Source organism: Dipodomys spectabilis, unplaced genomic scaffold, assembly GCF_019054845.1.
Source record: "Dipodomys spectabilis isolate Male_0828 unplaced genomic scaffold, ASM1905484v1 ptg000118l, whole genome shotgun sequence".
In the NCBI taxonomy this organism is placed as follows: Eukaryota; Metazoa; Chordata; class Mammalia; order Rodentia; family Heteromyidae; genus Dipodomys; species Dipodomys spectabilis.
The window spans coordinates 4654721-4669985 of NW_024870795.1; the positions used below are offsets into that span (position 1 = coordinate 4654721).

The window sequence follows — 15265 nt, forward strand, 5'->3', positions numbered from 1 at the left end:
GTTAGATGAGGTTGTAACAGTGGGTCTCTAGCTTAATGTCCTTAGAAGAGAAGAGATACAGAGGTAGGGCAGCTGAGGAAAGAGTGCGCATGCACAGGAGGCAGGCAGCACCTGCAGACGGGAGAGACCTCCGGTCTGGGCACAAGGTCACCTTGACCTAGGACGTGCAGGCTTCAGAGCTGTGCAGCAATGTCGTCAGGTGTATAGGCCCACACATTAATCCAGGGGACTAAGCTGAGACTTTTCACCTGTGGGAAGGGCTGGGAGTGGACTCAGGTCATTTGGTACCTGAGTTTGGGCTTTTTAACCGTCTGGCACAGCATCTCTTGTCCTGAATACAAGTCCTGGTGTCAGGCAGGGTGACCCCAGGGACTCCTCGTGTGTGGGGGAGCAGCTGGTGGACTGTCCACTCAAGGGTATTGTTGTTGTCTGTTGTGGGGACACACTCACCCCACCACCACCCCCGAGGCTGTGGTCAGCTCCGCCTCCCCAGCCTTACAAGCTGCAGCTGGGCACCATTGAGAACAAGTTAGGCATAGAGTAGGCACTTTTCTGAGGTCTTTGAAAGGAGATAATGAAGATGGTGCTCCCTGCCCCAATCCCACCCCAGATCTCTCAGCCTTGGAGAAAAGGAAGGTGTGGAGAGGCAGCCCTGCCCTGGCGAGGAGCAGGTGTGGGGGGGCCTCTTGCAGGCTAGCTGGGGAGCAGAGGCCGCCTCCCCTACCTCCACTCCCAACTCTCCCCCTGGTGAGCAATGGTTCACAAGGGGCTCAGAGGAGGCCACAGCCCACAGTGGTCCTCAGAAAGGGAGAACATCTCCACCACTACCCACCTGTCCCCAAAACAAGGCCCTCTATTAGGCCTTCTTTCCTTTTAGGACCAGCCTGCCAGCACACAGCAGATCACTCCTGCAGCAACACATCCTTAACAATTCTTTCTCACGGGGCTGGGAAGGTGGCTCAGTGGTAGAGCGCTTGCCTTGCATGCCTAAGGCTCTGGGTTGATTCCTCAGCACCACATAAGCAAAAAGAAAAAAGCCGGAAGTGGTGCTGTGGCTCAAGTGGTAGAGCGCTAGCCTTGAGCTGAAGAGCTGAGGGACAGCGCCCAGGCCCAGAGTTCAGGCCCCACGACCGGACCCAAAAACAAAACAATTCTTTCTCAGAAAAGTCGACACAAAGTACAAACAAATTAAAAAAAAAAGTGATGTTAATCTGTAACATCACTGGTAGTATTCTATACTTATAGAATTTACTCTTTTAGATTTAATTTGGAATACCTGAATTAGATATTTAATATTTTAGCCAACAAATAATCTTTTATTAACATAGAACTTCAGCTGTGCTCTTTTTAAGTCTCTTCCTGAGATAAATAGTAAACTTAGAGACATTTCAAAATAACCCAGAAGTACAAGGTGACAGAGAGAAAGCAAGATTGACCTGTAACAACTGATGCTGTACTGAATATACAGGACTGTCTTTTTTGGTGGTACTGGGGTTTGAACTCAGGGACTCATACTTGCTAGACAAGAACTCTGCCACTTAAGCTGGAGTTATTTCTCAGACAGTGTTGCTTTTTACCCAGGGACAGCTTCAGATCAAGATCCTCCTACCTATGCCCCTCACATAGTTGGAATTAGACATGAGCCATCTCATCCAGCTCATTTACTGAGATGAGGTCCCCACTTTTTACATGAGCTGGCCTTAACACAAGCCTTCCAATCTCTGCCCCGCAGGTAGATGGGATTCTAAATGTGAGTCACCAAACCCCATCACTTTCTTGATTTTTTTCCTCCCAGAACTGGGGGAACATTCTACCACTGAGCACACCTCTAGTTCTTTTTGGAAGATGTTTGAAATGTCCCATAATAAAAATATGCTTGAGACTTGGATGAAAGCATGTACATGTACCTATGGATGTGTACATATGAACTTTAGTTTTAAACTAAAAACAATGTACTAGGAAGGATTCTATTCCAAAGCATTTATTACTCTTTAAAAATCAGACTGTATGCAGTTGCCCTTCATGGAGGAGTTCTGTGCCTCCCTCACCATGGTCCCACGCAGCCTGCAGACTGCCCCCACTTCCCATCATCCTCGCTGTCCTGCGTGTCCTCCCTGTCCTCCACCCCATGGTTCCTGACAACACTGAGCAGCAGGCCTGATCAGAGCCACGCCAGCAATCTCGAGCCCAAACGCTTCACAAACAGCCGTACACATTCCAGATACATAGAAAAATAATATAGTTAGGATTTATACAAAGTGGAGTTTTACAAAAACCACCTCACTACAAGAAATACACCTTCCATCCACACGTACAGATGGGGAAGTGCATGTTGAAGAAAGACATTTATTCAGGAATGCTGAATGGGAAGGCAGACCGATCTAGCTCTGGCTCCGAGCACTTCAGTCCTCAAGCAGGAATTTCACTCCATCCTAAGCTCAACTCGGCTCCTGCAGGGCTTAAACGGCCGTTCCTCTCTCCAGGTTCTGCTTGATCTCAGCTGTGTACTTGCCATAGAAGCGCTCGGCTTTCTTGTTGAACTTGGCGTTCCTCTCATTAATGTAGTCAATGTCGGCATCATCATTGTAGGGGCGTCTCCGGCTGTATTTGTCTCGCTTCTCAATTCTGGGGGAAGGAAACCATGTACACAAAGTCAGAAGTGCCTCGACCCCGAGGTTCAGAACAGAATCGGTACTAGACAGGAGCAGATTCAAGTAGAAAGTACTAACTGGCAGCAGAAGGAGGGAGGGAGCATGGGCCTAGTGCCTGCTCTCACCCAAGCCCTTCTGGAAAGCACTGGCACTGTCAGGAGTCCCACAAGTGAAGTACCACTTAAGACCATTATCAGCCAATCACACTACCTCTCACAACCCAGCTAATGCACGCATGTGCATGCAGGGCCCACCGTGTGCACTGGCTCAGCACACACTGCACTCTGCTCTGCCAGTGTCATCTCCAGCAGCAGAGATTAACAGGTACAGTGACTAGAACATGCTTGCCTCTTCATAGTGGAGTAAAGGCCCTTGGAGAGTGGCTTTCTTTAGGCCTAGTTCCTTTGATCACAACTATTACAGCTTGGATCTGAAAGAGCCCCCACCACTGAAGGTGCATCGGTTGAAGGCTGGGTCCCTAGCCCATGTGCTACTGAGAGGTGGGGGGCCCAGGAAAAGTCAGGTAGTACTGGGGATGTGCCTTAAAAGGGCTACTGGAACCTCAGCTCCCCACATCCCTGCCCCAACTTGCTTCCTAGCCCAGGCTCAAAGCACCTGGCCAAGCAACCATGGATTGAAGTCTCTGAAGCCATGAGCCAAAAGAAACCCTTCCTCCTCTAAGTTGTGAATCTGGGGCATTTTGTTGCAGGGACAGAAAGCCGATTAACACATTTCAATTGCATCTCCATTCCAAACCACATGGATTCCAGTCATACTGCAAAACCAGAAGACATTAGGTTAGAACAAGCTAGTCTCACCTCTGCGTGTTTGATTCATGCCAGCACATCAGACCCAGAAGCATGCAGCCCTGCCGAGTACTTACTGTTTCTCCAGATCTATGACCATCCTATCAATCTCCTCTGAGGAAGGCACGTGTGTCCCATGAAGAAGACTGTTGGATGTTGGGAAAAACTCCTCTCCACTGAAAGACAGCAAATGGACTGTTAATGTCAAATGCACCAGTTTCAAATCTTAAATCAGACTATCAGGCATGGAGAGCAAGATCTGAGGATTGTGGTTCAAAGCCATCCCAAGCAGTAGAGTCTATGAGACTCTTGTCTCCATTAAACCACCAAAAAAGCCAAAAGTGAAGCTGTTGCTCCAGTAGTAGAGTGCTAGCCTAGGACAGCAGTTCAAGCCTGAGAACAGGCACAAAAAATAAAAAATTAAGAAAAATACACACAGATGCCAGGTGCTGATGGCTCACACCTGTAATAATACTCAGGAGGCTAAGATCTGAGGATCATATCTCTACGCCAACCCAGGCAGGGAAGTCCATGAGACTTATCACCAGTTAACCACCAGAAACCCAGAAATGGTGCTGTGGCTCAAGTGGTAGAGTGCTCACCTTGAGCTGAAGAGCTGAGGGACAGCTCCCAGGCCCAGAGTTTAAGCCCCCTGACCAACATAATCTTAAAAAAATACACACATATATTTGCTATGGGATAGAGTTATTGTGAAAGAGAGGGAAGAAAAGGAAGGAGGGAGAGAGGATTAGCAAGAACTAAGAAGCCAGGTACCAGTGGCTCACACCTGTAAATCTAGCTATTCAGGAGACTGAGATCTGAGGATCACAGTTCAAAGCCAGGCTGGACAGGAACGTCCACGAGATTCTTACTTCCAATTAACAAAAAGTCAGAAGTGGAGCTGTGGCTCAAAGTGGAAAAGTGCTAGCCTTGAGCAAAGGAGCTCAGGGAGAGCAACAGGTCCTGAGTTCAAAGCCCATGATCAACTGAAAAAAAAAAAAACCCTAAGAAAACACCTTCATCTTTGGATGGAATGAACCAATGGTCAGGGGTGAAGGACTTAGTCAAGATCACAAGCTCAGGCTATGTCTCTTTCTGCCAAAGCAGGGGTCTGCATATACAGCCCACCACGCACATCTTCCTTGGAGAATACTTTTATGGGGACATTTAAGTTCACTTGGGTTGGCTTTCCTACCGCAGCAGCACAGGTGAGCAGGCAAGGCCACTACCCCAGCGCTCAGGCCTACCACCCAATCTGGTAAGCTGGCATGAAGAACTTAACACTCAGAAGGCCCAGAAACCAGATGGCTGGCTCTTCAGAGAACAACGAATGGTGCTGTCAACACAAGACAGCCATCCTTAGCAGCTGACACTCCCCACCTCTCGCTGAAGCCAGAGTAGTAATGTGTGCAAACACAAGTCCTCCACGCCCTCAGGAGGGTGGAGATACTTTATGCCCGAAGACTTACTGCTTTTCTCTCAGTCGTTCATAGGCTTCCATGTCAGGTTTGATCTGCTTGGTCAACCGATGATACTGGCGCAACTGGGCAGCGGCGTAATCTAAGAAGCAAATGAGAATCCAGATGAGGCATGTCCTTGTTTGGGCATTTGCTATTGATTTCATTTTATCACAAGGAGGAAAAATAAGCAGCTGAGCAGTCTGTTTAGGGTCTGCACTTTTCCTGGCCTCTTGGAGAATACTGCAGGGAGGAAGCACAGGAGCACTGCTCCATGACTCAGAAACTCGGCCATGTAACAAGCCTGCTCAGCAAAGTCAAGTTCAAGTGGTCACTTCTACCTGAAAACCCCAGGTCAGGGTTTTTCCTCTTCTTTTTCCTCTCCCATCTCTCTGCATCCTCTGCACTGATCTCCAGCAACTTCACTTTCTCATAGTCTTCCCCTCTTGCTGCGCATTCCTGGAAACAGCAACAACGTAGGTAGATTAGTAGGACTGCATATGCCTGGATTACAGGTGAGCAACTACTGCACCCATTTCAAATTGGGAACAATACTTTTTTTGGGGGGGTGGGGTGGTGGTACTGGGGTTAGAACTCAGGGCCTCAAGCTTAGCAGGTAGGTAGTCTATCATTTGATCTTTGCCTCCAGACCTTTACATTTTGAAGGGAATTTGGGAACCTGTTATGGTACTTTAGTAACAGCAGAGCACACAAAACTTATGTTTTACCTGTATTAGCTCACTGAATTAAAAATTTGCTCAAAAATTATTATTGGAGCCCCAGTTTTATAGATAAAAACAGAGTCATACACAGGTTAAGTAACCTGCCCACAGTGGGTAAAGAGCAGACAGAGGCTTGTCAACACTTTCTTCTGTCGTAGTAAGAGTATGGTGGAAGAAATGGCTGATGGATACAAGGAAGCACTTCCTAACCTTTTTCTTTTCTTCTTCCTGTAGTTCCCATTCTAAACGAGCTTTTTTGGCTTCCCAATTTGCAGGCAACTTAAGTCTTTTATCTTCTTCCACAACTTCTTGGTGATTTAACTTACGAGCTTCATTCTAAAAATAAAAAAAACATTGTCAGAGCCCGGCAGGGTGGCCCAAGCCTGTATTCACAGTACTCGGGAGGCAGAGGCAGAAGGATAATGGGAAGTCCACAGAGGCTGGGCTAACAGTAAAACCTTGTCTCAAAGGTAAATTAAAAAAATAAAAGGGCCGGGCGCCGGTGGCTCACGCCTGTAATCCTAGCTACTCAGGAGGCTGAGATCTGAGAATTGCGGTTCAAAGCCAGCCCGGGCAGGAAAGACCGTGAGACTCCTATCTCCAATAAACCACTAGAAAAAACAGGAAGTGGCGCTGTAGCTCAAGTGGTAGAGCGCTCGCCTTGAGCTGAAGAGCTGAGGGACAGCGCCCAGGCCCAGAGTTCAAGCCCCATGACCAACAAAAATAAAAATTAAAAAAATTAAAAATAAAAGGGCTGGGAATGTGGCTTAGTGGTAGGTAGAGTCCTTGCCTAGCATGCATGAAGCTCTTGGTTTGATTCCCCAGTACCACATACACAGAAGTGACATTGTGGCTCAAATGGTAAAGTGCTATCCTTGGGCAAAAGAAGTTCAGGGACAGCGCCCAGGCCCCAAGTTCAAGCCCCACAACTGGCAAGGAAAAATACAAATACACAAAAATGATAATAAAGATTGTCAGATGAAACATGATGAAATCCAAATACATCTTGCCTTCTTCACAGAGGGCCAAGTAGGACACATTGACAAGGTAACCCCTTTTCCCTATAAGCAATAAAAAGCCATCAAATGATTTTAAGCAAAGAAGTAACCTAAAAGGCACATAATGATATAGTACAGGTATTAGGTATAAGATCTCTCTCTCCTTTTGTTTTTGGTGGGTCTGAAGCTCAAACTCAAGGCCTGGGTGCTATATATTTTTGTTCAAGGCTAGCACTCTTTATCACTTGAATCAGAGCTCCACTTCTGGCTTTTTGGTGGGTTAATTGGAGATAATCTTCAGACTTTCCTGCATGGGCTGACTTCAAACAGCGATCCTCAGATTTCAGCCTCCTAGGATTACAGGTATGAGCCACCAAGACCTGGCTTCTTGTTGTTGCTGGTACCAAGATTTGAACTAAGGGCCTCTGGCTTTCACTCAGCTTTCTTGGTTTTGTTTTGTGTTTAAGTTTCAGCAATGTTTTATTTTGATATAACAGGATTAAAGTAGAGAAAAGTAGAAAAAGTCAGCAACAATCCATTTCCTGTTCCTCATAGACAAACTTAAGAGTCAGCTCTCTTGCTCATAGCTAGTCTCTACCATATGAGTCATTTCTCTAGTCCAGCATTTTGCTGCTTAACTGGAGAAGAACTCACGAATGTTTCTGCCTGGACTGCCTTCAAACCACAATCCTTCAAATCTCAGCATCCTGAGTAAGAAATTACAGACATATGCCACCAGCATCCTGTGAGACATGTGTTCTTTACACAGTCCTTAATATTAAAGCACATCTGTTTATTAGACTAATTTTTTTGACAGAAGATACTCCAACGATTAAGGGTGTGGCTCAGTGATACAGAGATTACCTAGCACGGTGAAAGCAGAGTTTGCTCCCTAACACCTCAAGAAAGAAAAGAGGAAAACAGATTATCACCTTCATATACTATTGGTTCTGTTGGTGTACTCTGGTTTGTAGTCAAACAAAGCTGAGTTTGAAGGAAAGGGCAAAGCATACAGACCATTTGATTGACAGTGTTGAATGGGGCTGCTGACAAGGCTTGAGTTCATCTGATTACTGGGGTAAGAATCAAGGCACTGTCAGGCAGAAGGGGCATTCTTTAAAGACTTTAGATTTTTATGTAACAGGCAGATATAATACAGTGACACAATAATTGGTAGTGAGTGAGTAGTAGTGGGGCAAAAGTGGCTCCCGCCTGTAATCCTAGTTACTTGGGAAGATGATCTGAGGATCACAGTTCAAGGCCGGCCCAGACAGAAAAGTCCTCAAGACTCTTATCTCCAATTAGCCACCAAAAACCAGGAAGTGGAACTGTGGCTCAGTGGTAGAGCACTAGCCTTGAGTTGGAAAAAGCTAAGAGGCAGCACCCTGGCCCTGAGTTCATGCTTCAGTACTGGCATGAAAGGTCCCCACCTTAAACGTCTGGGGACAAAGCAACTCTTACCGACACTTCACAAGTCTCTTCCACTTCTAGCTCTACATATTTCCCTAGATAAAACGAGGAGTTTGTGCAAATGATAAAGCAGGAAAGCTGTGAATAAAAGATTCCTAAATCAAGCCCAAAATAAATCAGCTCGGGGGCGGGGAGAGAAATGGGGGAGCAAGCAGATAGATGTTTCAAAGTGATCTCGACGTGCTGGGGGGACACAGTCCTGCCGAGTTCGGCGCGCGAGCTCCCCGCCCGGGGCGCAGGCCTGGCCCAGCCAGGTGACGGGTTCGAGGGAGCCTCTCCCGCAACTCACCCGCTTCAGGTGCAGCTCTCGGAATTTGCGCAGTCTCTGTTCGCGCTTCTGGGCAGCCAAGTCCTCGGTCGCCGTGCCGGGCTCCTCCTCCGTGCAGTCTCCCGCCACCTACGGCAAAGGGAACCGGCGTCAAGCAGGGCTCGGCGCCGCTCCTCCCGAGACGGTCCGGGCCGAGAACGGGCGATTCCCGCAGGCCAGGCCCGGGCCCTCGACGGCCAGCCCCGAACTCCCCGTGTCGAGTGCCGTCCCGTCTCAGCAGCCGGTCCCGTCTTCGTTTTTTGTTCCTCTCTCTCCGCAGAAGCCTGATCAACGAAATCCCCGGAGTAGGGCTGGTAGCACCCACCTTCTGGACGTCGGTAGCAGCCGCCATTACTGCCTTCCTCTTCCTACTTCCGGCAACAACGCGAAGCACTTCCGGAGGCCTTAGTACAAATAAGCTGCCTCAGGCTCCTCCCCTTCCGGGCGTTGAAACAGACCAATCCCCGCCCCTTTGAGTGGTGTTTTCTCATTGGACAAGGTCTTGCGCAGCCGTCCGAGACTTCGGAGAAGCCTGACGGCCCCGCAGTGCGCTTTCCTTCCCTGCTCGGAACCTGTTGCTGCCGAACCCGTGCTAACGTTGGTAAATTGCAGTAAGGTGTTGTTCTACAACAGGAATACGTGAAATTATTGTTTTCTGAACTAGTTACACATAGAAATGAAAAAGCACTTTTCCAGCCGGGCGCGGTGGCTCACGCCTGTAATCCTAGCTACTCAGGAGGCTGAGATCTGAGGATCGCGGTTCAAAGCCAGCCTGGGCAGGAGAGACTCTTACCTCCAATAAACCACCAGAAAACCGGAAGTGGTGCTGTGGCTCAAGAGGTAGAGCGCTAGCTTTTTTTTTTTTGGGTCCGGTCGTGGGCCTGAACTCTGGGCCTGGGCGCTGTCCCTCAGCTCTTCAGCTCAAGGCAAGCGCTCTACCACTGAGCCACCTTCCCAGCCCAAGTGCTAGCTTTCAACTGAAAAGCTGAGGGACAGCACCCAGGCCCAGAGTTCAAGACCCACAACCGACTATATGTATACAACCGACACTCTCTCTCTCTCTCTCTATATATATATATATATTCAATGAGTAGATACTGTACCATAATTGTGCAATGAAACTGATCTATATTAGCATAGTGTATAGGCAAAGAAAAAACTTCCTGTATATACTTGCCATTTATAATTATTTCCTCTCTAGCCCAACACCAATGGCTCACACCTGCAATCCTAGCTACTCAGGAGACTGAGATCTGAGGATTGACATTCAAAGCCAGCAGGAGCAGAAAAGTTTTTGTGAGACTCTGATCTCCAATTAACCACCCAAAAACTGGAAGTGGTGCTGAAAAGAGCTCAGGGACATCGCCCAGGCACTGAGTTCAAGCCCTACAATGGACAATAATAATAATATTTCCTCTGGGAAATGGAAGAAAGGTCATTGTACTTTTTTTTTTTCCTACTGGTGCTGGGGTTTGAACTCTGGGCCCTGGTATTATCCCTGAGCTTCTTTTGCTCAAGGTGAGTACTCTACCACTTGAGCCACAGTCCACTTCCAATTTTTTAGTGATTTATTAGAGATAAGAGTCTCACAGACTTTCCTGCCCAGACTGGCTTCAAACCACGATCTTCAGATCTCAGCCTCCTGAGTAGCTGGATTACAGGTGTGAGCCACAGGTGCCTGACACTTTGATTTTTTACAATAAGTTAAATATAGCCATACTGTCTTCTATCAAAAATGTTAATTGTCATACTTGGATCTTGTTTTTCTTTTGGTGCCAGTCCTGGGGCTTGATCTCACAGTCTTTTTTTTTTTTTTTTTTGGTCGGTCATGGGGCTTGAACTCTGGGCATGGACGCTGTCCCTCAGCTCTTCAGCTCAAGGCGAGCGCTCTACCACTTGAGCTACAGCGCCACTTCTGGTTTTCTGGTGGTTTATTGGAGATAGGAGTCTCATGGACCCTCCTGCCCGGGCTGGCTTTGAACTGCGATCCTCAGATCTCAGCCTCCTGAGTAGCTAGGATTACAGGCGTGAGCCACCAGCGCCTGGCGATCTCACAGTCTTGCACTTACTTTTTGTACATAGTTCTCTACCATTTGAGCCACATCTCCACTAATGGGTTTTTGGTGATTAATTGCAGGACACGTGTCTTGTGGACTTTTCTGCCCAGGTTGGCATACAACCAAGATCCTCAGATCCTAGCCTTTGAGTAGTTAGGAATACAGGCATTAGGTGCTGGCACCCAGCCTTAGTCTTCTGACACTTTCACTGTTAGCTCTTTCCTTCAGACTTGTTAAGCATGCTTGACACTGCTCTATTTCCTATTTCATTCCTTAATGACCCATTTTCTCTATTACCCACTATCCTGAATAGTTTTTATTTTTAATCAAGTTGTGAAGTAAGACATTTACACAGAACAGCTAAGGAAATTTCCCTTGTCCAAACCACGTGCTGCCTCCTGAGATCATGACCAAATGATACTAACAGGAGATGCATTCCAGAAGTACATACGCAAGTCACTGGACATTTACGTATCTAATAGGGTCAAATTCCTCTTCCGAACTGCTTTGTCACATAGAATGTCCTATAATACATTCTATGATTTGTACTTTCCAATAAAATAGCAACTTTGCCACGTGGATACTGAAAATTGGCTACTACAAAAAAATTTTTTTCTGCTTGTACCAGAACTTGCACTCCCAGGCTGGGAAGGTGGCTCAGTGGTAGAGCACTTGCCTTGCATGCTCGAGGCCCTGGGTTCGATTCCTCAGCACCACATAAGAAAAAAGCCAGAAGTGGCGCTGTGGCTCAAGTGGTAGAGTGCTAGCCTTGAGCTGAAGAGCTGAGGGACAGCGCCCAGGCCCAGAGTTCAGGCCCCACAACCAGACCCAAAAAAAAAAAATAATAACTTGCACTCCCAGGTGGCATGCTACAACCTGAGCCACATCTCATGCTACAACCTGAGCCACATCTCCAGTCCAGCTTTTGATGGTTAACTGGAGGAGTTTCTCTTCTGCCCTGGCTAGCTTCAAATCTGGACACCCTTACTCCCTGCCCCCAGAAGATCTCAGCCTGAGTAGCTACCATTACAGGTGTGAGCCACAAACAGTTGGCTAAGCAACTGTTTTTTGTTTTGTTTTGTTTTACTGGTCTTGGGGCCTTAACTCTGGGCCTGGGCGCTGTCCCTCAGCTCTTTAGCTCAAGGCTAGCACTCTAACACTTGAGCCACAGAGCCACTTCTGGCTTTTTCTGCTTATGTGGTGCTGAGGAATTGAACCCAGGGCCTTATGCATGCAAGGCAAGCACTCTACCACTGAGCCACCTTCCCAGCCCAGCAAATGTTTATTTTAAATAGAGTACATGGAGAGCAGTTCAACCTCATCACCTTTAGAATAGGATCAAAGTATGGGAACCAAGTCAATTGCCCAAGGGCCAACGACTTAACGTGCCTCTGTAACGGGATCTCCATAAGTGTTCAGATTTTAGGCTTGGGTATGTGTGCCTATGCAAATACAAACCTGAGAAACATTTAACTTTCATCCCACAAACTTTACCTGTTCACATGTATTCTTTGTAAGCCAGTAAGTTGTTTTCCAATTCCTTGAGCCTTTATAGGCAAACTATCCAACTGAACCAAGAATGGAAGCTTCATCATGAAGATGTAGAGCAACATGGGGAGTCATCATATGAAGGGGATGGAGGGCAGTCTGGTAGGGCTGACCCTTAATGGTCCCTACCTTCAAGTCATAAATTTTGGACACTGAGCAAAGGAAGAGAAAGTTGCTTGGTGTCAGAAATGTTGTAGACGGGCGCAGGTGGCTCACACCTGTAACCTAACTACAGGAGGCTGAGATCTTAAGATCATGGTTCAAAGCCAGCACAAGCAGGAAAGTCCACGAGACTCCTCCAAATAACCAACCAGAAAACCTGCTGTGGCTCAGAGGTAGAACACTAGACCATAGGCAAAAAAGCTCACACAGGCAAAGTTCAAGCCTACCAAATAAAGAGTTATGGCCAGTCGCTGCTGGCTCACACCTGTAATTCTAGCTACTCAGGAGGTTGAGATCTGAGGATTGTGGTTCAAAGCCAGCCCAGGCAGAAAAGTCCATGAGACTCATCTCCAATTAATCACCAGAAAACTGAAGTAGAGCTGTGGCTCAAGTGGTAGAGCACTTACCTTGAGCTGATCTCAGGGACAGCGCCCAGGCTCAGAGCTCAAGCCCCATGACTGACAGTAATAAAGTTGTGGAGTTTCCTTTATAATCTGCGTATTTACCTTACCTGAATATTTTGCTTATCTCCAGCTTATTAGTTGAGCCTATTGGAATCTATTCTTTTGTTTTCTAAATTTAAAATGCTCAATGTCATGCCTATAATTCCTAGCTACTGGGGGCTGGGAAGGTGGCTCAGTGGTAGAGTGCTTGCCTTGTATGCATGAGGCCCTGGGTTCAATTCCTCAGCACCACATAAGGAGAAGCCAGCAGTAACGCTGTGACTCAAGTGGTAGTGCTAGCCTTGAGCCAAAGAGCTGAGGGACAGCACATAGGTCAAGTTCAAGCCAAGACCGACAAAGAAAAAAAAGTCCTAGCTACTCAGATTGACATCTGAGAATCATGATACCAGGACGAATTTTTAACTCTATCAGAAAAAAAACAAACTTCATGGAGACATAGCTTAACACGAAGAACACAAGCCAGCTGAGCAAGCCCCTGAAGTTCAAGCTCCAGTACTAACACACACACACACACAAACACAAGAGAGGAGTGAGGGACATTAATGTTGGGGGAAAAAAAAAGTTACACTAAAATAAGACAATCCCAAAAAGGTATTGTCAAAAGGGGTGGCTCACGCCTGTAATCCTAGCTACTTAGGAGTGCAGTTCAAAGCCAGCCCAGGCAGTAAAGTCTGTAAGACTCATCTCCAATGAACCACCAGAAAACGAAGTGGCACTGTGGCTTAAGTGATAGAGCACTTGCCTTTAGCTGAAGAGCACAGGGACAGCACCCAGGCCGAGTTCAAGCCCCTCAATCAACAACAAAAAAAGGGGGTGGGGGGAAGTGAGTATTAAAGACATAAAACACCAATCCATTTTCAGCTCTTTTGCCTGGTTTCTAGCATGCCAGGCTTTGATGTTAAGCCTAGCAGATAGGCATAATGAAGTCATTAAGTTTATGGAATCTGGCATCTTACACTATATCCTTAACCTCAAAATGGCTGAAACTCTTCAGAGTGTAACATTTATGTATCAACAGACATAAAATTTACGTAAGTGTTATCAGCTAGCTTAGATGACTTTTAATCCACAGTACAGCATCCACTTTGAAAATATGTGCTTATGGGCTGGGAAGGTGGCTCAGTGGTAGAGCACTTGCCTTGCATGCATGAGGCCCTGGGTTCGATTCCTCAGCACCACATGAGCAAAAAGAAAAAAGCCGAAGTGGAGCTGTGGCTCAAGTGGTAGAGCGCTAGCCTTGAGCTGAAGAGCTGAGGGACAGCGCCCAGGCCCCATGACTGGACCCAAAGGGAAAAAAAAAAAATGTGTGTGTGTGTGTGTGTGTGTGTGTGTGTGTGTGTGTGTGTGCGCTTAAGTTCTTCCCAGCTATACTAGTATCAAGAATTTCAAAATGAGGGCTGGGAAGTTGGCTCAGTGGTAGAGCGCTTGCCTTGCATGCCTGAGGCCCTGGGTTTGATTCCTCAGCACCACATAAGCAAAAAGAAAAAAGCTGAAGTTGCGCTGTGGCTCAGGTGGTAGGGCACTAGCCTTGAGCTGAAGAGCTGAGGGACAGTGCTCAGGCCCAGAGTTCAGGCCCCACAACCGGACCAAAAAAAAAAGAATTTCAAAATGACTACACACTATCTTCAAAGCCTAACAACTGCCAACTATACACATGATTTTTATATCTTTTTTTTTTGGGTCTGATCGTGGGGCCTGAACACTATCCCTCAGCTGTTCAGCTCAAGGCTAGCACTCTACCCCTTGAGACACAGTGCCACTTGCGGCTTTTTTCTTTTTGCTTATGTGGTGCTGAGGAATCAAACCCAGGGCTTCAGGCATGCAAGGCAAGCGCTCTACCACTGAGCCACCTTCCCAGCCCTGATTTTTATATCTTAATGAGGTGTTGCCCTTTCATCTTTCTTAGTTTCCTGTTCGGAAACCCATGCTAATCTGGCTTAATTCTGGCCAATTTCTCACATTTCTAAAATATCCACACCTGGTATATGCCTATAGTTTCCTGTTCAGAAACCTATGCTAATCTGGCTTAATTCTGGCCAATTTCTCACATTTCTAAAATATCCACACCTGGCATGGTATATGCCTGTAGTTCTAGTTACTTAACTGGGTTAAGAGGATCGTTTGAGAACAAACTTGAGCAACATGGTGCAACCCCACCTTTACATACAAAAAAATAATCCAGCCAGCACTGGTATAGCTCATGCTTGTAATCTTAGCTACTCAGGAAGCTGAGTGGTTCAAAACCAGCTAGCAGAGAAAAGTCAGTGAGACTCCTACTTCCAATTAACTCCTAGGGCTAGGAAGGTGGCTCAGTGGTAGAGTGCTTGCCTTGCATGCCTGAGGCCCTGGGTTCGATTCCTCAGTACCACATACACAGAGAAAGCCAGAAGTGGCGCTGTGGCTCAAGTGGTAGAGTGCTAGCTTTGAGCAAAAGAAACTTAGGGACAGTGCCCAAGCCTGGAGTTCAAGCCCCAGAACTGGCAGGAAAAAAAATCCAATTAACTCCTATATCCAATTAAGGCCTAAGCCCTACATTAACTGCTTGGATTTGGGATGAACAAACCTAAACACATGATGGCTCCTTTAGGTTCTTCTATTGAATAAAGACTCAATAGGCAATATA

The 15265-nt window shown here is 46.8% G+C and overlaps 1 protein-coding gene across 1 annotated transcript; it reads right to left on the reverse strand.

The window, feature by feature from the left end:
* Positions 1-1965: 1965 nt before the first annotated feature.
* Syf2 (SYF2 pre-mRNA splicing factor) lies at positions 1966-8790 on the reverse strand. Its single transcript, XM_042688733.1, has 7 exons — positions 8737-8790; positions 8394-8501; positions 5847-5972; positions 5256-5373; positions 4927-5017; positions 3535-3633; positions 1966-2625 (listed from the first exon to the last, which is right to left on the reverse strand). Exons 1-7 carry the CDS (start codon positions 8761-8763, stop codon positions 2460-2462), a joined length of 735 nt encoding a protein of 244 aa, XP_042544667.1. The 5' UTR covers positions 8764-8790; the 3' UTR covers positions 1966-2459.
* Positions 8791-15265: the final 6475 nt, after the last annotated feature.